At 45.3% G+C, this 21,926-nt stretch overlaps 1 protein-coding gene across 3 annotated transcripts; it reads right to left on the bottom strand.

Annotated features, from left to right (window-relative positions):
• Positions 1-355: 355 nt before the first annotated feature.
• LOC133381811 (zinc finger protein 850-like) lies at positions 356-20,037 on the bottom strand. Of its 3 annotated transcripts, none has more exons than XM_061621291.1 (4): positions 19,939-20,037; positions 18,602-18,745; positions 16,394-16,474; positions 356-3,246 (listed from the first exon to the last, which is right to left on the bottom strand). In XM_061621291.1, exons 2-4 carry the CDS (start codon positions 18,633-18,635, stop codon positions 1,070-1,072), a joined length of 2,292 nt encoding a protein of 763 aa, XP_061477275.1. In that variant the 5' UTR covers positions 18,636-18,745; positions 19,939-20,037; the 3' UTR covers positions 356-1,069. The 3 variants fall into 3 exon arrangements, with proteins under 3 accessions (XP_061477275.1, XP_061477274.1, XP_061477276.1); XM_061621290.1 differs by having other exon boundaries at positions 19,573-20,037; XM_061621292.1 differs by lacking the exon at positions 18,602-18,745.
• Positions 20,038-21,926: the final 1,889 nt, after the last annotated feature.

Genomic DNA, 21,926 nt, shown 5'->3' on the forward strand with positions numbered 1-21,926 from the left:
CAGCCATCATGGCTAGTAGCCATTGATAGCCCTGTCCTCCATGAATTTGTCTAATCTTCTTTTAAAGCCATCCAAGCTGGTGGCCATTACTGCATCTTGTGGGAGCAAATTCCATAGTTTAACTACGCACTGAGTAAAGAAGTACTTCCTTTTGTCTGTCCTGAATCTTCCAACATTCAGCTTCTTTGAATGCCCACGAGTTCTAGTATTATGAGAGAGGGAGAAGAACTTTTCTCTATCCACTTTCTCAATGCCATGCATAATTTTATACACTTCTATCATGTCTCCTCTGACCCGCCTTTTCTCTAAACTAAAAAGCCCCAAATGCTGCAACCTTTCCTCGTAAGGGAGTCGCTCCATCCCCTTGATCATTCTGGTTGCCCTCTTCTGAACCTTTTCCAACTCTATAATATCCTTTTTGAGATGAGGTGACCAGAACTGTACACAGTATTCCAAATGCAGCCGCACCATAGATTTATACAACGGCATGATGATATCAGCTGTTTTATTTTCAATACCTTTCCTAATTATCGCTAGCACACTGGGTCGACATTTTCATCGTGCTGTCCACTACAACCCCGAGGTCTCTCTCCTGGTCTGGTTACTGTGCTGATGTATAAGAGTTTTCCTATAGCTTGTCTGTACCTTTCGTTGTCTTCCCAGGGTTGATTGTTCTGGTCTGGTTTCAAGTATCCTACTTCCATTGGTGTAGATGCTGGATGTGCATCCTTCAGTCCTAGACTGCTCTGAATGACACAGGAGGAGGGTCCCTTTTATTCCTCTTTTAGTCCTGGAAGGGACATCAAAGGTCATCTAGCCTATCCCTGAGTTGGGGTGGTGAATCCGTCCCTGGGGACAGGTGGGGGGAGCATCCAGCCTCTGCTTAAAACTCTTTACAGGAAGGGGAGATAGCCACCTTCTGAAGCAGCCCATGCTACACATTTCAACCAGGATCACACCCCTTTCAACAACATTTCTGGCTTTTTCAACATTCAAAGCATTTATACATCTCTTCCCTTGAACGGATTCTTTGATGTGCCTTAAGGTAGCCATTCTGACGAAAGGTATTTCAACACTCCAAGTATTTATCAGGTTTGTCCCCTATATGAGTCCTGTGATGCAAAGTAAGGTAGCTACTCTGAGTGAAGCTCTTTCCACACTCCAAGCATTTATACGGTTTGTCCCCTGTATGAGTTCTGTGATGCAAAGTAAGTTTGCTACTACTCCCGAAGCTCTTTCCACACTCAAAGCATTCATAAGGTTTGTCCCCTCTGTGAGTTCTTTGATGCAGCGTAAGGGCACTACTCCACCTGAAGCTCTTTCCACACTCCAAGCATTTATAAGGTTTGTCCCCTGTATGAGTTCTGTGATGCGAAGAAAGACTGCAACTCCGACTGAAGCTCTTTCCACACTCAAAGCATGTAAAAGGTTTGTCCCCTGTATGAGTTCCGTGGTGCAAAGTAAGTTTGCAACTCTGACTGAAGCTCTTTCCACACTCTAAGCATGTAAAAGGCTTGTCCCCTGTATGAGTTCTGTGATGCAAGGTAAGGTGGCCACTCTGACTGAAGCTCTTTCCACACTCCAAACATTTATAAGGTTTGTCTCCTGTGTGAGTTCTCTGATGTAAAGTAAGGGTGGTACTCCGACTGAAGCTCTTTCCACATTCCAAGCATTTATAGGGTTTCTGCCCTGTGTGAGTTCTTTGATGCACTGTAAGGGCGTTTCTCCAGTGGAAGCTCTTTCCACACTCCAGGCATTTATAAGCTTTGCCCCCTGTGTGAATTCTTTGATGCGAAGTAAGGCTGCTACTGTGACTGAAGCTCTTTCCACACTCGATGCATTTATAAGGTTTGTCTCCTGAGTGAGTTCTGTGATGCAAAGTAAGGGTGCTATTCTGACTGAAGCTCTTTCCACACTCGAAGCATTCATAAGGTTTGTCTCCTGTGTGAATTCTTTGATGTGAAGTAAGGTGGCTACTCCACCTGAAGGTCTTTCCACACTGCAAGCATTTATAAGGTTTGTCTCCTGTGTGAGTTCTTTGATGCGAGGTAAGGTTGCTACACTGACTGAAGCTCTTTCCACACTCGATGCATTTATAAGGTTTGTCTCCTGAGTGAGTTCTTTGATGCAAAGTAAGTGTGCTATTCTGACTGAAGCTCTTTCCACACTCCAAGCATTTATAAGGTTTGCCCCCTGTGTGAATTCTTTGATGCGAAGTAAGGCTGCTACTGTAACTGAAGCTCTTTCCACACTCGATGCATTTATAAGGTTTGTCTCCTGAGTGAGTTCTTTGATGCAAAGTAAGGGTGCTATTCTGACTGAAGCTCTTTCCACATTCTAAGCATGTAAAAGGTTTGTCCCCTGTATGAGTTCTGTTATGCAAGGTAAGGTGGCCACTCTGACTGAAGCTCTTTCCACACTCGATGCATTTATAAGGTTTGTCTCCTGTGTGAGTTCTTTGATGCAAAGTAAGGTAGTCATTCCGACTGAAGCTCTTTCCACATTCCAAGCATTTATAGGGTTTCTGCCCTGTGTGAGTTCTTTGATGCACTGTAAGGGCGTTTCTCCACTGGAAGCTCTTTCCACACTCCAAGCATTTATAAGCTTTGCCCCCTGTGTGAATTCTTTGATGCAAAGTTAGGCTGCTACTGTGACTGAAGCTCTTTCCACACTCGATGCATTTATAAGGTTTGTCTCCTGAGTGAGTTCTTTGATGCAAAGTAAGGGTGCTATTCTGACTGAAGCTCTTTCCACACTCGACGCATTCATAAGGTTTGTCTCCTGTGTGAATTCTTTGATGTGAAGTAAGGGTGCTATTCTGACTGAAGCTCTTTCCACACTCGAAGCATTCATAAGGTTTGTCTCCTGTGTGAATTCTTTGATGTGAAGTAAGGTGACTACTCCACCTGAAGGTCTTTCCACACTGCAAGCATTTATAAGGTTTGTCTCCTGTGTGAGTTCTTTGATGCGAGGTAAGGTTGCTACTGTCACCGAAGCTTTTTCCACACTCCAAGCATTTATAGGGTTTCTGCCCTGTGTGAGTTCTTTGATGCACTGTAAGGGCGTTTCTCCACTGGAAGCTCTTTCCACACTCCAAGCATTTATAAGGTTTGTCCCCTGTGTGAGTCTGTCTCTCCTCTTGTCTCTTTGCTCCATCTTGACTCCTCAGTTTCTGGTCCTGCTCCTCATCTTTTTCTAGTGATACGTCAGATGTTTCTCCCTCAGCCTTGACACCCCAGATGTATCCTGAGGGAATGAAAAGAAAAGGAGATAAAATGCTGTGGAGAAATCCTGTGAATATATCATGATTTGTCCTATGAAAACATATCTCTTGGAGCTCTGTTGATATCATATTTGACTGTCAAAGGTCAAGGCCTTGTATGGAGTTATTTTAGCAGTGCTTGGTAACAGGTTGTGAGAAAAGATGTAGAGAGAGATAATTTTAACAAAAATCTGTGCTCTTGTTCCTCCATTTAAGGTGGACAGCCCAGTACGTATGCACAGCTAGAATGTCCAAACCTAGGATGGATCCTATCTGAGAGGAACATGGTGCTTTCCACTGCCCAGAGGGCAGCTTGCATCCCCTCCCTCCCAAAACGTTAGCCCCGTTACCTGCAACACAAGACAATGCTGGAAGATGACACTCTGCAAGCTTCTGCGGAAGAATAGTGGACAAGTACGATTAGCGCTGTGACCAGAGCTTGGAAGATTACTTTTAAAAAGTAATAAATTACAGTTACATGGCCCAAAAAAGTAGTAATTACTGTTACAATTACAATTGCTCTGAAAGTAACTGATTACTTTACTTGTTCTCGAAAGTAATCGCTACAGTTACTTTTTTAAAAAAATGCCTACAAGGTGCTGGACTTGGCTGCTGCACATTTAAGTATCCTGAAACAACATTAAGAATAAACACACACATACAGAGGTAGTAGAATCATTCTTTTTATCCATGATAGCAATGGTGGTCTCTCCACTGGTAAGGGAGGTGGGGAGGGAGGCAGAGGCCACTACTCAGATCTTTGCACTTCAAACCAAGTACCACCCCCCACTCAGGCAACAAGCATAATCTCTCTCACTTAACTACCTCCCAGACCCTGCCCTGCCACCAGCTAAGGGACACTCACCCAAGCAAACATTTTCCCCTGAGATGCAAAACAGTTAAAATACTGTAAATGCAGCACAGTAGCCAGAGAGGGTGGGGGAGGCCACTTTGTGTGCCAAGTGCAAACACACACACACACGTTGTCATCTTTCACCTCCACAATTGTTTATCTCCATTCTGCTGCTGCCTCCTTCTCCTTTATCCATGTTCTTGCCCTCCGGCTCCTTTTTCCCTCCACTCCATTTTTTAAAATAATTGTTTTCTCCACTCCTCCCTGTCACCACCTCCTCCCTTGTCACCTCCTACCCACCCACAAACCATGATGGTAATGAAAGTTAAAGAGGAAAGCACAAAAGCAGGACTACAGCTGAACGTGAGGAAGACTAAAATGATGACAACGAAGATTTATGTAACTTTAAAGTTGTCAATGAGGACATTGAACTTGTCAAGAATTATCAATACCTTGGCACAGTCATTAACCAAAATGGAGACAATAGTCAAGAAATCAGAAGAAGGCTAGGACTGGGGAGGGCAGCTGTGAGAGAATTAGAAAAGGTCCTCAAGTGCAAAGATGCATCACTGAACACTAAAGTCAGGATCATTCAGACCATGGTATTTCTAATCTCTGTGTATGGATGTGAAAGTTGGACAGTGAAAAAAGCGGATAAGAGAAACATCAACTCATTTGAAATGTGGTGTTGGAGGAGAGCTTTGCACATACCATGGACTGCGAAAAAGACAAATAATTGGGTGTTAGAACAAATTAAACCAGAACTGTCACTAGAAGCTAAAATGATGAAACTGAGGTTGTCATTCTTTGGACACATAATGAGAAGACCTGCTTCACTAGAAAAGACAATAATGCTGGGAAAACAGAAGGGAGTAGAAAAAGAGGAAGGCCAAACAAGACATGGATTGATTCCATGAAGGAAGCCACAGACCTGAACTGACAAGATCTGAACAGGGTGGTTCATGACAGATGCTCTTGAAGGCCGCTGATTCATAAGGTCACCCTAAGTCATAATCGACTTGAAGGCACATAACAACAACAACAACAGGTAAGTGTACATAAGAGGTACCTTGACACCTAATTCTAAAGAAATAAGCCCCAATAGGAAGAAATTACCCCCAAAGAAATAGGCCCCAATGGGGGAGGGATTGCCCAGCCCTGGTCTCAGTGCTACAGTAAGCCTTCTGTTAGTAACTACACTGCTAATGGACTTTTCTACTTGTCCTGTGAGAAATATGTGCAATTATTTCTTCAGCCACATGATGTGGAGGAGCAAGCAAGAACTGACTATAGGAAGCAGCCTGTTATAACTTCTCAGGAAATGTCTCTTACCCTTGCTAACTCTGTCCTAAATTACCAGCCTGGCACATTTATTTACTTATTCCCCTGAAAGTATGGATATTTGTGATAGGATTTAGAAGGGGGAGGAGGAGAAAGAGGAGACAAGAGTCCCTATGAAGAAGATCTACAAAATCATAGTAGCCAGCCTTATGAAATTCATGCATCAGGAGTAGTCTAAACTTCAGACTTGCACAGTTTATTTGTGCAAGAATATCATGGTCTATCAATACGATAAATGTACAAAGTAGGAGTGCACATTCAGGATCTATTATTATCTATACACAGCATGTGCCTGGCATCTTGCAATGGTCACTGCCCCAAGGAGATTGTCATCTAAAATCTGACACAGAGCAAACCACAGAACAAGCGGTGGAGGGAGAAAAGAGATGAAGGCAGCAGTAGCATTATACATATATTTTGGTTACATACACTTAGGAGCAATCAAATACATGTCTACTCAGAAGTAAGCGCCACTCGGTTCAACGGGACTAACTCCCAGTAAGTGTGTATTGGATTGCAGCCTTAAACTTAGTAACTGTGGAGTATAGGGAGATTAAGGCATACCTAAGCAGTGTAAGGTGCTCCTGAGTGTGCAGTCCTGCTAAAGAAGTGCATTGCTTGCTCAGACCAAGGCCCATCAAGCCCAGCATGCTTTGCAAGAATCCAAGCAGGCATTAGGTCAGCCACCATAAATTGGCCAGTGGTTCATCAGTGAACCATGGTCTATCTTCACAGTACATCCTTTTGGTAGAATTTCACCTACTGCTTTAAGGTGCTTTTTCTCAAGTTGAAGACCCAAACTAGCATTCATAATATTCTCCCTTCTCCTTCCATACACAAGTCGTTGTAAGACTCCCAAGCAAAAAATATACAAACACAGAATGCTATTTTTTTAAAAAAAATCAAGTCATCTAAAATTACATCTTTGGTTTCCACAAATCCCCTAACCACTCATGTACCCTCTGCCCCCAAATTCCTCTTTATGCTCCAGGGGTAGCTATTTTATCCTTAAGTCTACACACAGAAAATGCCACATCCTCCCCCCTTTACCCCCCAAGCACAGCAGATCAAAGTAGCAAGTGAAAAGGAAAGAGTGCTCTAATGCACAGAGGGAATTAAGATGGGGGGGCGTGAAGAACAGGAGTTTAAAGTCCCCAAACCGAATCTATCTGGAAGCCAAACCCGGAGGTGAATGCACTGCTCGGGTACAGATGTGTGCTCGCACACACACACACACACGAACTTGGAGACAGAGGAGGGGGTCAATACATAAACTTTTTTTTTTTACGTTGGAGATTTTGGACACTGATGTCACTAATCTGTCCGGTCAGCTCCTCCCACTGAAGGAGGCGTGGAAGCGCCACAGTCCTCCAGACTGTTCAAATGCACACTAAGATGACCCTGGCAGGTTTTCAGACACCATGCCTATCCCAGAGCCACCCCTTTAAAGCAACACCGGCCACATGGAGGAAAACCACACATGCCAAATACCCATCCTCTTCCAGCGGGTGCAACCTTTTTAGGCACCCCACCACCTTTGGCAACAAAAAACTGCCACTTCAGACAACCCTCCTCCTGCACACCCTGTGCCTCTTCTGGCAAAGGGACTGCGAGGAAATTTTCTCAGGGACCCAGGTAGCCTTCAGAGAGTGCATGTGTGAGTGGGGAGGGGGACCTTTGGACGCAACTGAACCTCCACAGGGACCCAACCCTTATCGGAACTCACAGGGGACTGTGAGCATCCCCCAAAGCCCCAAAGCAACCCAAACCAACAGAGGTTTTCCCCGACCACCCTCGCTGAAGTGGGGGCAACACCACCCCTTCTTCTTCTACTGTCCTCAAAACAGTCCTCCTCAAAAGGCTCCACGAGCTAGAGGGAGCCCCAGCTGACAAGGCGTCAAGGCAAGTTAAGCAGCAGAGCGAGTTCAGCAGCAGGGCGAGGAGGCCAGGGCCCCCCACTCTGCCCGTCTGTTCCCTGACCTCAACTAAACCGCAGTCTCCAACGCATTGACGTATTAAACCTTAAACAAAACTATGCAGGTAAGAAGCCAGCAGGGGTGTGGGGGCTTTCCAGTGTTTTGCACCGCCTGCAGCATATACGACTATCTGCCTGTTGGACAGAAGTCGTGGGTGTGCTCTCGGTGCAATGAGCTCCTGGCTCTCCGGGAACGACTTCATTTCCTTGAGGCCAAGGTGGCGGACCTGGAAAAGCTGAGAGAGGCAAGAGGTGTGTGGAGGAGACCTTCAGGGACGTTATAGCTGTGTCCCACTCCAACGATGATAGCTCTCCTGCTATCATGGACAACGATGGTCTCGGGGAAGGAGAGCATCCAGCTGAGGAAGAGGGAAACGATCCCTTAGAAGGTACCCATTCCTTGGGGGATGAGCAGCTATCCTCTCGTGCCAAGGATATATCTCCGGGGGGTGGAGGGATCCTTGTAGTGGGTGATTCGATCATTAGGAACATAGACAGTGGGGTGTGTGATGGGCGTGTAGACCGCAAGGTGTTTTGCCTGCCTGGTGCGAAGGTTGCGGATATCGCCCGTCGTTTAGATAGTTTGGTAGACAGTGCTGGGAAGGAGTCAGTGGTCGTGGTGCACGTTGGCACCAACGACATGGGGAAATGCAGCCGTGAGGTCCTGGAAGCAAAATTTAGGTTGCTAGGTAGGATGCTGAAAGCCAGGACCTCCAAGGTGGCTTTCTCGGAAATGCTACCGGTTCCACGCACAGGACCAGCCAGACAGGCACAGCTTTGCAGTCTCAATGCGTGGATGAGACGATGGTGTTGGGTGGAAGGGTTTGGATTTGTTAGGTACCGGGGAACATTTTGGGACAAGCCGGGCCTGTACAAAAGGGACGGGCTCCACTTGAACCAGAATGGAACCAGACTGCTGGCACTTAAAATTAAAAAGGTAGCAAAGCAGCTTTTAAACTGACTGAGGGGGGAAACCCGACAGGAGCTGAGAAAGGTCCGGTTCGGAATAAACCTCACCCCTGGGATAAAAACCAAAGAAATGATGAAATTTTAAAAGGGGTAGGCCTAGAAGTAGGCATTGTGAGAGCAGGGGCACAGGATATCAATTCAGAAGAGCAAAATTACCACAGGCCAAACCACAAGTGCCAAAGACACTTGAAGAGAGACACTGCTTACAAGTGCCTGTACGCTAATGCTAGGAGCCTGCGAACCAAGATGGGAGAACTGGAGTGCTTGGTCTTAGAGGAGAGCATTGATATAGTGAGCATAACGGAGACCTGGTGGAATGGAGAAAACCAGTGGGATACGGTTATCCCTGGATATAAACTATATCGGAAGGACAGGGAAGGACGTATTGGTGGCGGAGTCGCTCTATACGTGAAAGAAGGCATTGAATCCAGCAAGCTCGAAACCCCAAAAGAGGCAGACTCCTCCACAGAATCGTTGTGGGTGGTGATACCGTGCCCCAGGAGGGACTTAATACTGGGAACGATCTATCCTCCCCGTGATCAAAATGCTCAGGGAGACCTTGAGATGAGATATGAAATTGAGGAAGCATCCAAACTAGGAAATGTGGTAGTAATGGGTGACTTCAACTACCCGGACATAGACTGGCCGCATATGTGTTCCAGTCATGACAAAGAAGCAAAGTTTCTAGATATTCTAAATGACTATTCCCTAGACCAGTTGGTCATGGAACCGACCAGAGGGACGGCAACCCTGGACTTAATCCTCAGTGGGGACCGGGACCTGGTGCAAGATGTAAGTGTTGTTGAACCGATTGGGAGCAGTGACCACAGTGCTATTAAATTAAACATACATGTAACTGGCCAATTGCCAAGAAAATCCAACACGGTCACATTTGACTTCAAAAGAGGAAACTTCACAAAAATGAGGGGATTGGTAAAAAGAAAGCTGAAAAACAAAGTCCAGAGGGTCACATCACTCGAAAATGCTTGGAAGTTGTTTAAAAACACTGTATTAGAAGCTCAACTGGAGTGCATACCGCAGATCAGAAAAGGTACCGCCAGGGCCAAGAAGATGCCAGCATGGTTAACGAGCAAAGTCAAGGAAGCTCTTAGAGGCAAGAAGTCTTCCTTCAGAAAATGGAAGTCTTGTCCGAATGAAGAAAATAAAAAAAACATAAACTCTGGCAAAAGAAATGCAAGAAGACAATAAGGGATGCTAAAAAAGAATTTGAGGAGCACATTGCTAAGAACATAAAAACCAACAACAAAAAATTCTATAAATACATTCAAAGCAGGAGACCATCTAGGGAGGCGATTGGACCCTTGGATGATAAGGGAGTCAAAGGTGTACTAAAGAACGATAAGGAGATTGCAGAGAAGCTAAATGAATTCTTTGCATCTGTCTTCACAGTGGAAGATATAGGGCAGATCCCTGAACCTGAACTAACATTTGCAGGAAGGGATTCTGAGGAACTGAGACAAATAGTGGTAACGAGAGAGGAAGTTCTAAGCTTAATGGACAATATAAAAACTGACAAATCACCGGGCCCGGATGGCATCCACCCGAGAGTTCTCAAAGAACTCAAAGGTGAAATTGCTGATCTGCTAACTAAAATATGTAACTTGTCCCTTGGGTCCTCCTCCGTGCCTGAGGACTGGAAAGTGGCCAATGTAACGCCAATCTTCAAAAAGGGATCCAGAGGGGATCCCGGAAATTACAGGCCAGTTAGCTTAACTTCTGTCCCTGGAAAACTGGTAGAAAGTATTATTAAAGCTAGATTAACTAAGCACATAGAAGAACAAGCCTTGCTGAAGCAGAGCCAGCATGGCTTCTGCAAGGGAAAGTCCTGTCTCAGTAACCTATTAGAATTCTTTGAGAGTGTCAACAAGCATATAGATAGAGGTGATCCAGTGGACATAGTGTACTTAGACTTTCAAAAAGCGTTTGACAAGGTACCTCACCAAAGGCTTCTGAGGAAGCTTAGCAGTCATGGAATAAGAGGAGAGGTCTTCTTTTTTTTTTTTTTCAATAATTTTTATTCAGATTTTCATAAAACATACAAGACAAAATCATAAAACATTCAAAGACAAAAAACAAAATCAAAAGTAGCTAAACAAAAAAAAAAAAAAAAAAAGAAAAAAAAAATAAAGAATAAAATATTGACTTCCCATTTGTCAAAGATCAAATCAGTTATAAGTCTATAATATATAACAATCCTGTCTCTTAAGTCATATTATAAAATCACTTTCCTCCAGTAGTTATCTTACTTAATCATCAAATCTCATAAACATTACTTTATTCTTTCCACAAAAAGTCAAAGAGAGGTTTCAATTCTTTAAGAAATATATCTATCAATTTTTTTTTTCCAGATAAGCATATCGATTAATCCATCTCATTACTAATTATGATAATCTTATTGTCATAACCATAGTCAAAATAAACATTTCAATTAATCCATCACATCAGAATCTGTTAGGTTCAGTAATTCCAGTAGCCATTGTTCTATTATCCCTATTAGTTCCATTTTCCATCTTCCATCTTCAGTAGTCTTGTTAAGTCCAGTAATTTCAGTATCCAATCTTCCATTATCAGTATTCCATAATAATCTTGCTGTCAAAGCCATAGTCATATAGTAAGAGTCTGATGGGAATTACCTCTATCCCAAATATTTTCTTGCCATCCATTCTGAATAGGTTGCTGAAATACTGCTGTAAAATCATATCTCTGTTCTTTTTTTCAAAATACACTGGGTCATCTCTTGAAAGTTTTTCCATTGTCACATGGCTGCAGTTAATTCCATAGATTTTCTCTATATTGGGCTCCATCACATCATTCCAGTCCAGAAGATTATCCATGCCATTGATGACTTTATCTCTAGAATCTTCATTAATTTCTTCAGAGATAACATTGAGTTCCAAACAATAGATTTTATTTCTAAAGTCCATAGACTCCAAATCTTGTTCCTGTTCCACGTTTGTTCCAATCTCCGGGATCTCCTCTCTCACAGGGACCCCTGTTCCAGTCTCCAGGGTCTCCTCTCTCACAGGGACCCCTGTTCCAGTCTCCAGGGTCTCCTCTCTCACAAGGACCCCTATGTCTTTAATCTCCTGTGTCTCCAAACAATAGATTTTGTTTCTAAAGTCCATAGACTCCAAATCTTTTTCCTGTTCCACGTTTGTTCCAATCTCCGGGGTCTCCTCTCTCACAGGGACCCCTTCCAGGGTCACCTCTCTCACAGGGACCCCAATATCTTTAATCTCCTGCTTCATTTTACTCAATTCAATTTTCAGCTCCTTACAACCCTGTCGCAGGTTTTGTTTCGTTATCTCAATCTCATCCATTATTTTCTGAAACATAGTTATTTCCAGATTCTCAGCCACTTTCTTAATTGCCATTTTAAAAGAAAAATATAGGAAAACCACTTCTTATTTCAGCAACAATTGGGTTAATACTCCAAACTTGGTGACATCACAGTATAAACAGAGCAGACAGCCTTATCTCTCCATGCTTAAGTAAACAAAATGCAGTTCCCAGGATCGAAACAATTAATGGCGGTCGTCAGGAAACAGATTCGTCAAAATAAAAATAGACCAAAAAGAGAGTAGTCTCAGACAATATAATATTCTTCAAAATAAAAATCTGGAATAGAAATCCCTCTTCTGTGTATATCTTTAGAATGCAAATCCAGGACAGCTTTTTGCAACAAAAACAGAGATAAGCTATTAATTAGTGAGTAGCAGAGAGAAGTTATGGCTCCCCAGTGAGATGTCAAAAACCGATCAATCTGGCAAATCTCTTTTAAACAGCAACAATTTAAGTCAAGTAAAAGAAAAATATAGAAAGAAGGGTGCTTGCCTGTTAGTGCGTTCTCTCTTAGAAGATAAGATGAACGTTCGCTTTATCAGATAGAGCTTGTTGTTGAAAATCCGTCCCACCTTCGTCGGCTGGACCTCGTCCCATAAATTAATGAGATCTGGTCGTCCCAACAAAAATAGGCTTTGAGGTTAATCTCTTCGTTTCTCCCTACCCGGGAGAAGTTTAATCAGTCAAAAAAAAAAAAAAAATCTGACTGATATATCTGAATAAGAGGAGAGGTCTTCTTGTGGATAAGGAATTGGTTAAGAAGCAGAAAGCAGAGAGTAGGAATAAACGGACAGTTCTCCCAATGGAGGGCTGTAGAAAGTGGAGTCCCTCAAGGATCGGTATTGGGACCTGTACTTTTCAACTTGTTCATTAATGACCTAGAATTAGGAGTGAGCAGTGAAGTGGCCAAGTTTGCTGACGACACTAAATTGTTCAGGGTTGTTAAAACAAAAAGGGATTGCGAAGAGCTCCAAAAAGACCTCTCCAAACTGAGTGAATGGGCGGAAAAATGGCAAATGCAATTCAATATAAACAAGTGTAAAATTATGCATATTGGAGCAAAAAATCTGAATTTCACATATACGCTCATGGGGTCTGAACTTGTGGTGACCGACCAGGAGAGAGACCTCGGGGTTGTAGTGGACAGCACGATGAAAATGTCGACCCAGTGTGCGGCAGCTGTGAAAAAGGCAAATTCCATGCTAGCGATAATTAGGAATGGGATTGAAAATAAAACAGCTGACATCATAATGCCATTGTATAAATTTATGGTGCAGCCGCATTTGGAATACTGTGCACAGTTCTGGTCGCCTCATCTCAAAAAGGATATTATAGAGTTGGAAAAGGTTCAGAAGAGGGCAACCAGAATGATCAAGGGGATGGAGCGACTCCCTTATGAGGAAAGGTTGCAGCATTTGGGGCCTTTTAGTTTAGAGAAAAGGCGGGTCAGAGCAGATATGATAGAAGTGTATAAAATTATGCATGGCATTCAGAAAGTGAATATAGAAAATTTCTGCTCCCTCTCTCATAATACTAGAACTCGTGGACATTTAAAGAAGCTGAATATTGGTAGATTCAGGACAAACAAAAATAAGTACCTCTTTACACAGCAAATAGTTAAACTATGGAATTTGCTACCACAAGACGCAGTAATGGCCACCAGCTTGGATGGCTTTAAAAGATTAGACAAAGTCATGGAGGACAGGGCTGTCAATGGCTACTGGCCATGATGGCTGTGCTCTGCCACCCTAGTCAGAGGCAGCATGCTTCTGAAACCCAGTTGCCGGAAGCCTCAGGAGGGGAGAGTGTTCTTGCACTCGGGTCCTGCTTGCAGGCTTCCCCCAGGCACCTGGTTGGCCACTGTGAGAACAGGATGCTGGACTAGATAGGCCACTGGCCTGATCCAGCAGGCTCTTCTTATGTTCTTATGGAAAGATAGCAGAGATGGGGCCTGCCTAATATCTAAGGGGAGGGAATTCCACAGGGTAGGTGCCGCCACACTAAAGGTCCATTTCCTATATTGTGCAGAATGAACCTCCTGACAAGACGGTATCTGCAGGAGGCCCTCTCCTGCAGATCGCAGCGATCGACTGGCTATATAAGGGATAAGGCGGTCTCTCAAGTATCCTGGTCCCCAGCTGTATATGTACACCAAAACTAGAACCTTGAACTTGGCCCGGTAGCAAATGGGCAGCCAGTGCAATTCTTTCAGCAGCGGGATGACATGTTGGAGATACCCTGCCCCAGTGAGCTGTCTCACCGCTGCATTTTGCACCAGCTGCAGCTTCCGTGCCAATCTCAAGGGCAGCCCCACATAGAGTGCATTACAGTAATCCAGCCTGGAAGTTACCCGTTCTAGGACAACAGTGGTCAGGCTATCCCAGTCCAGAAACGGCCACAGCTGTCTCACCAACCAAAGGTGGTAAAAGGCACTCCTACGCATGGAAGTCACCTGGGCCTCTAGCGACAAAGATGGATCCAGGAGCACCCCCAGACTACGGACCCACTCTTTCAGAAGGAGTACAACCCCATCCAAAGCAGGCAACTGACCAATTATTCAAACTCAGGAACCAGCAACCCACAGTGCCTCCGCCTTCCTAGGATTTAGACTCAGTTTATTGGCCCTCATCCAGCCCACCACCGAGTCCAGGCAGCGGTCCAGGGCTTGCATGGCCTCTCCCAGTTCAAATGTTACAGAGAAATAGAGCTGGGTATCGTCAGCATACTGCTGACACCTCACCGCAAATCTCCTGATGACTGCTCCCAAGGGCTTCATATAGATGTTAAACAGCATGGGGGACAAGACGGTTCCCTGCGGCACCCCACAGCACAGCTGCCAGGGGGCCAAAAGACAGTCACCCAATGCTATTCTCTGAGAACGACCCTGGAGATAGGACTGAAACCACTATAAAACAGTGCCTCCAATACCCGTCTCACCAAGTCGGCCCAAAAGGATACCATGGTGAATGGTATGAAAAGCTGCTGAGAGATCAAGTAAGAATGACAGGGTCGCACTCCCCCTGTCCTTCTCCCGATAAACGTCATCCATCAGGGTGACCAAGGCCGATTCAGTCCCATAACCAGGCCTGAACCCAGACTGGGATGGGACAAGAGAATCTGTTTCATCCAAGAGTACTTGCAGTTGCTGCGCCACAACCCTCTCAATCACCGTCCCTAAAAAGGGGGTATTTGCACTGGCCAGTAGTTGTCATAAACCAATGGGTCCAGGGTGGGCTTTTTCAGGAGCAGTTAGATCACCGCCTCTTTCAGGTGGGCTGGAATGACTCCCTCCTGCAATGAGGCGTTGACCACACCCTGGATCCACTTGGTCACACCCGTTTGGCAAGCTTTAATAAGCCAAGAAGGGCAAGGGTCAAGAAGACACGTTGCTGACCACATCATCGCAAGCACCTTGTCTGTGTCCTCAGGCCGCATCAACCGAAACCGTTCCGAAGAAGTTGCAGCAGACGTTGCAGTGGACACCTCATTGGGGACTACAGTAGATGTGGATGGGGCATCAAGACTGCTATGGTGGAGAGCAACTTTACCCTCAGAGTGCGTAAGTGGATGTGCCATAAAGGTGTGCAGTGTGGAGAAACTGGGTAATGCCCTCTGATTTAGTAGGAAACTTACACCTGGCGTGTAGGAAGAGGGAGGGAAGTAGCTCCCACCACTCTGCATCCTTTTCAGGATAAACATCACTCGCTAAATAGTTTGTCTGCCAGGCTACCCTAAAACAAGGAGGGCAGGGCCACGTTTCTGCTTTCCTAAATTAAATGGTGACCTTAATTCTAACAGAAAAGGAAACTGGGAGGGCTGGCAGAATAAAGGTATTGAAAGAATAACCTCACTATTCAACTATCATCATCATAAAAAACACAGATTTTCCCACAATGCTGAAGTTGGTTATCATAAATGCATGTTGTTGTTGTTATGTGCCTCCAAGTCGACTACGACTTATGGCGAACATTTTGAACGAGAGCAAAGGGGTGAAGCCTTGCCAACAGCACGCAACTCGGGCCACGTGCTTTGAGCTCTGTGGAGCCAGTTCTGTGGAGTTCTCTTCCCTTTGAAGTGAAACAAGCCCAGACATTATTACGCTTTCCAAGTTTGTTGAAAGGTTTTTGTCCCCCCTCAACAAAGAATTCTTAATTACTGTTTTTATGATCCTTATTAGGTCTTATATTCTGTTTTTTTATACATATAACTGCTGGTTTATAATTCAGTTATATTTTTATATATATATATATTATTTTTCCAGTGAAGTTTGGCTTTTATTGGAAATGGTAAGTTGTTCTGAGGAGAAAGCTCTCGAAAAGTGAGCTATAATTTTTTTAATAAACCAGTAAATATGCTGTCGAATGAGTCTTGGGTTAAAAAAGGGTTCATATAAAAACCTGTGAAAACCTGAGCTATTTTCCGAGGAGGGAATAGTGTGAGATGTTGGATGAAGGGAAGGAAATTGTGCCCTGATGGGTCCGTCTGTTCCGGATGATATTACACAGGAACGGGGTGGGTGAGGGGAGCGAAGCTTCAGCTCCTCAAAGGGCCCCACGACACAGCTAAGCATGTGGGCTCCTGCTGGGAGGAAGGGCGGGATATAAATTAAATAATAAATAAGTAAATCTACCTGTTGAGGTCTCGTCCTCTTCTTTGGGTTCCTGCATCACCGGATCTTCTCCTTCTTCCCAACAGGAAATGAGGTCTGGTTCTTTAAAAAAAAGGAAATCAGGCAAGATTAGTTACTTTTGACCACAAAGTATTTGGGCGTTCCAAATCAAATCTGAACGCTGAAAACATTTTGAACGAGAGCAAAGGGGTGAAGCCTTGCCAACAGCACGCGACTCGGGCCACGTGCTTTGAGCGCTGTGGAGCCAGTTCTTTGGAGTTCTCTTCCCTTTGCCGTGTGGTCCCAGCAGGGTCAGCCTGGCACTTGGGAACATGCGCTCACTGGATATGACACCCAACCTGAACTGCCTGTTGGGGAGGGCACGGTGGAACTCAGCCAACCCAGCTGTTTTCATTTGGACAACATCATCTCATCACAAAGAGAGTGAAAACCAGCCCTGACAGCTTCGCCCTCCTCCTCCTCCTCCTCCCAAAAGGGAGCAGGGCTGCACTTCACATTTACACTTCTGGAGGAAACCTTTCTCCATGGAGATTAAGAGTGAAGCCACCACAAAATATTCGTGTCGCCAGAAATGCTCCCATAAGCTTTTCAATGTCGTAGCTTGAGAATGTACATGCAAATATCAATGCTGGCGTCGGGAAGAGACAGAAAAGGGCCAGAGTATATGGTTTGGATCTCTGAAAGGGAAATGATGGTGTGTTGCATATAAATAAATGCTCCCTTCCTAAATGCATTTTCTCTGAAAAACGTCCTATTGATTTTGATGGAGTCAACTTTGACGCAAGCATGTTTGGGATGGCAGCTTAATTTTAACTTCCAATTTATGATTCAGGTATAATTTGCATAGCGAAAGGGCTCCAGCAATCGGGGTGGTGGGTGGGGGAGTGAGAAATCTGTCAGAGAGAGCGTTTCTCCCCCCACCCCCTAGTCCCCATAATCCATCTGTGGTACCAACCACGCAGATGCTGAATTAGACACTATATGCAAAAGCACCTAAAGTGAAGGTCTAAGTCAGTGGTTCCCAACCAAGGGGCCGTGAACAGTAAAGAAATGAATTATTTATTTTTTTAAAAAAAGTCTTCACTCCCTCTACACTGTCTGCTTTCTGCTGCCGCTGCAGACGACACCTCCCCCTTGCTCCAAATGAGAGGGGAGGCCTTTTCTGAAGCTCCAGACCATCTTTCAGGCGCACTAAGGACAGGCATCTGCCTATAAAATACATGGCAGATGCCAAAGGACGCTGAGGGTGGAGCTACCAGGAAGAAGAGGGGATTACTATCACTGATTCCTGTCTCCTTGCACTGCTGCTACTGGCAACGCCCTTACTTAGAATGAGAGGAAAGGGCTTCTTGTGAAGCAAAAAGAAGCAAGCCTGCAAAGAAAGGCTGCTTTCCCCCTTCCTTCCTGGCAGCCAGCCTGCCTCCGTGGGGGGAGGGGGTCACAATTTTTTTTCAGCTCATAAAGGGGGTCCCATGCTCATAAAGGTTGGGAACCACTGGTCTAAGTCATAGTATGATTCTGAAAAATATATGTAGAAAGGAATGATGGAAAATATAGTCTATGGCTGAGTACGGAATAATGTCCAATTTCCAATCCACATGCAATTTTCCACACAGTGTGATGTGAACTACTAGCTCTGTAGACATGATGTACATACACTCCCAATGACAACACAGCAATAAAAGGCAGAGGTGTGCTAATACAGAAATATAAAATGCAAGGATAAAATGCACAACACATCTCAAATAATTTGCCAAACGCGTTTCGACTTGAAGCAAGTCTTCTTCAGTGGCATCTATTCGGAGAGCTTCTCCAGAGAATCTTCCTCAACCAAAAGGCACAACAATATGCAGAATGCAGCAACATTCTTGAAGGAACTGCACTAGGGCTGTCTTGAGAACTGGCAAGGACTTCAACTCCAACGCATGAGGGCAGGATCCAGGCGGGCACCAGTCCTGCTCACAGACTTGATTCTGCAAGCTGCCACCTCCGCCTCTTCCTAGGCCCCAAAGGCATAAACTGGGCAGAGGGAGGGAGGGAGGGAGAGGGAGAGAGGACTCTCCCAAGCGCCGAGGGAGCAGCAATTCCCACTGTGGAGTTTGGACTACAGCTCCCAGAATCTCTGATAGGGAACTGACTTTCCACTCCACGCATCATTGGAGCAAATGCCCTTCAACATCTATCAGTTAAGAAAAGGTGTCTCCTTACTGAAAGAGGCTCCAATCTCATAATTCTCCTCCATCGCTTCCCTGTGCGGAGCGATTTGGCCCGGATCCAGGAGATCCACTCCTCCTCCGTGAAATGCACAGCTGCTGCCTCCTCCTCCTCCTCCTCCTCAAAGGTCACCGGACCCTGGAAGAAGAAAATGCCCTCTGCTCAAGAGACGGCCTCTTCCACACAGACCATTGCGTCCATCTTGAAAGGGGAAGGGGAACAGGGTGTGCTTGAATCATTCACAGCATTCAAAGAGCACCTTCCTCTGTTTCCACGAAGCTCACAAAAACACAACCAATTTTCAATAATATCATCCCTGACCACTCTTCCCAGTTCCTGAAGCAAATGACTTTCTGATGATTACTTTATAATGAAATAAAACTGGCCTCTTCTCTAAAGTGAGCAGCTGGGGTGCAAAGCGGGAGGCTGACACCACTCTTGTCTACCTTGCAGGGCTGCAGTTTGGATGACTGAGATGAGCTTACTTGCTGGCCACACATGTTTATTCAGACCTTCCTCCAAGGGCCCCAGAGTGGGTTGATGTAGGTTGATTTCCCCCTCCCCAACCTTCAGCAGCAGCAACGAGGTTGTACGGTCAGGAAGGCAAAGAGATGATTGTCCTAACGTGTGTGTGTGTGTGTGTGTGTGTGTGTGTGAGAGAGAGAGAGAGAGAGAGAGAGAGAGAGAGAGAGAGTCTACAGTGGGGGGGTGTAAGGTTTAAGGAGATCCCAATAAGAGGCAAAGTGCATTTGGGGGAGAGGGTAAGTAAGCACTGAGCTGGGGGTTCGATTGGATGGTCTCACAGGCCCCTTCCAACTCTATGATTCTACAAAAAGCGTGTTTCCTCCCAGGAACTACCGCAGTGCAAAAATGGGCTCACAGGAACACACTGTGGACAGAATGGACAATAAAACAGGCCCTACTTGTACGTGGGGAAAATATTGCTCACTTATTCGCTTGCTTACTCTCTTTTGAGGGATCTGCTTTCTTGTCCAAGGCGTTTGGGGAGGGGGACACGTGCCCTTGCTCCCCTTTTGTCCTCACACAGCAGCCCAGTGAGGTAGGCCGGCTTTCTTAGCCCCGACACTGTCTTCTTAGTCTCCTCTGCACCAGGGCGTCTCTTCCCACACCCACTCCTGGGGGAGAGGGCGCTTCAACCAGGATCGTGCAATGGAAGCGCTGAAGCTGTTCGGCCCCCAATGTTGCCCCTAGGTTGCATGCATGCGACTCACCCCCCATGAATCCCCGGGGGAGATGTAGGGGGAGGATCTCCCACTCTTTTCACCCCCCAAATACAAACTCCTGACCCTTTCTCAGCCCCACTGCTGCACCTCTCTCTTTGTCTTGCGTCCTCGCCACGATCCAGCCTCCTTCCTCCTCCTCCTCCTCCTTCTCGGAAATCAATCAAGCCTCTTTGCTTCCTTACTTCACCCTTGTCTCTCTCCCTCTGTCCCTCCCATTGTCATGACAACATCCTGCCTCTCGAGGAAACAGAGCTCAGTTCCTTCCACCGCTGGAGGACTGAATCCCAGCTGCGCTCTGGGCAAACGTCTCGCAGGCTCTGCCCCTTGTGCAAATCCAGGGCGCAGGCGCGGAGGCTCCTACTGCGCGCTGTCGCCAAAGCGCTTTTTGCAAACAGCGTTTCCATGGTTTCTCCCCTGCATGCATCCTTTGATGTGACCGGAGCAGGGAGAGGCGACTGACGCTCTTTCCACACTTGGAACAGGATTACTTATATCTGCAAAACACACACACACACACACACACACACACACAAAAGGTGCCCTCCAACTTTTAAAGTACCTGCAGAGGTTAAATGAACATCTTGTAATAATATACAGTGAAGTGAACGCTGTAAGTCATTTAAGTCAAATTATATTTATTTTTCTTGGTTTTTATTATGAATCAATAAACAAAGCAGTACAGAAAACAAAAGAAAACAAAAAAGAACGGAAGAGAGAAGAAATACAGAAATACCCCAGACAACCGTTGTCCCAACCCCCTCCCTCTGCATTATACTAGAATTTCAACCATCAAATATATTCAAGAGAAATCAAACAATTTCAAGGAAACCATTATCTGTTGAGCTGCTGCTGACAATTAACAGTGTAAATCATCTTCTGAAGCATACGCAATACTTGTGAGAAGGATCTTGGAACTGTCATTGATCACAAGCTGAATATGAGCCAACAGTGCAATGTCGCTGCAAAAAAGGCAAATGTATTTTAGGCTGCATTAACAGAAGTATAGTTTCCAAACCATGTGATGTATTAGTTCCCCTCTATTCAGCACTGGTTAGGTGTCATCTTGGGTACTGTGTCCAGTTCTGGTCTCCACACTTCAAGAAGGAAGCAGACAAACTGGAATACGTTCAGAGGATTGCAACAAAAATCATCAGGGGACTGGAAACCAAGCCCTATGACGAGAGACTGAAAGAACTGGGCATGTTTAGCCTGGAGAAGAGAAGACTGAGAGGAGATATGATAGCACCCTTTAAGTACATGAAAGGTTGTCACACAGAGGAGGGCCGGGATCTCTTCTCGATCATCCCAGAGGCCACGGAATAATGGGCTCAAGTTGCAGGAAGCCAGATTTCGACTGGACATCAGGAAAAACATCCTAACTGTTAGAGCCATATGACAATGGAACCAATGACCTAGGGAGGTAGTGGGCTCTCCTACCCTGCAGGCCTTCAAGAGGCAGTTGGACAGCCATCTGTCAGGAATGCTTTGATTTGGATTCCTGCATTGAGCAGGGGGTTGGACTTGATGGCCTTAGAGGCCCCTTCCAACTCTACTATTCTATGATTCTATACATTTGCACCAAATGGCACTGGATGTCTCTGACTGCTCTCCTCCTTGTAGAAAATGCAGGTTGTGGGTATTCTTCTTCATCAGAGCAACAGTGTGGATATTCCTTCACCAGCTTGCAAAGTCCAACCCTTCCAGGTCTCTCCATCTTTGAACAACTGTTTCCCTCGCAGCTCTCAGTAATAAAGATACTAAGTCCTTAAACGTAACAGTCTGATTTTGCCCCTCGTATAACGATAACCAAAACAATTCTCCTGAAAATGCAACACTTTCTCCTGTTACCCCAGCCAATTCCTTGTGGACCATCATCCTGAAAGACTCAATGCGCGGTCACGTCCTCCAAAGGTGGAAAGAGGCACCCTTAAGTCAGCATCCCCTCTGACAGTGTGAGCTAAATGTTGCTACCGTTCAACAGAGCTGTACTGGAATACAATACCACCTATAACAAATTTAGGCGGGAGGGGGGAAGTCTCCTGTAAAGCCACTGATACTGACTTAAGAGGTTTAGC

Source organism: Rhineura floridana, chromosome 3 (genome assembly GCF_030035675.1).
Source record: "Rhineura floridana isolate rRhiFlo1 chromosome 3, rRhiFlo1.hap2, whole genome shotgun sequence".
In the NCBI taxonomy this organism is placed as follows: domain Eukaryota; kingdom Metazoa; phylum Chordata; class Lepidosauria; order Squamata; family Rhineuridae; genus Rhineura; species Rhineura floridana.

Coding starts and splice junctions, on each gene's coding strand:
- LOC133381811 (XM_061621291.1), bottom strand. CDS start 18,635: ATGGAGGAGAATTATGAGATTGGAGCCTCTTTCA. Junction 16,475..18,601: donor TGAGATTGGAGCCTCTTTCA/GTAAGGAGACAC, acceptor TTTTTTTTAAAG/AACCAGACCTCATTTCCTGT. Junction 3,247..16,393: donor AGAGGACGAGACCTCAACAG/GTAGATTTACTT, acceptor TCATTCCCTCAG/GATACATCTGGGGTGTCAAG.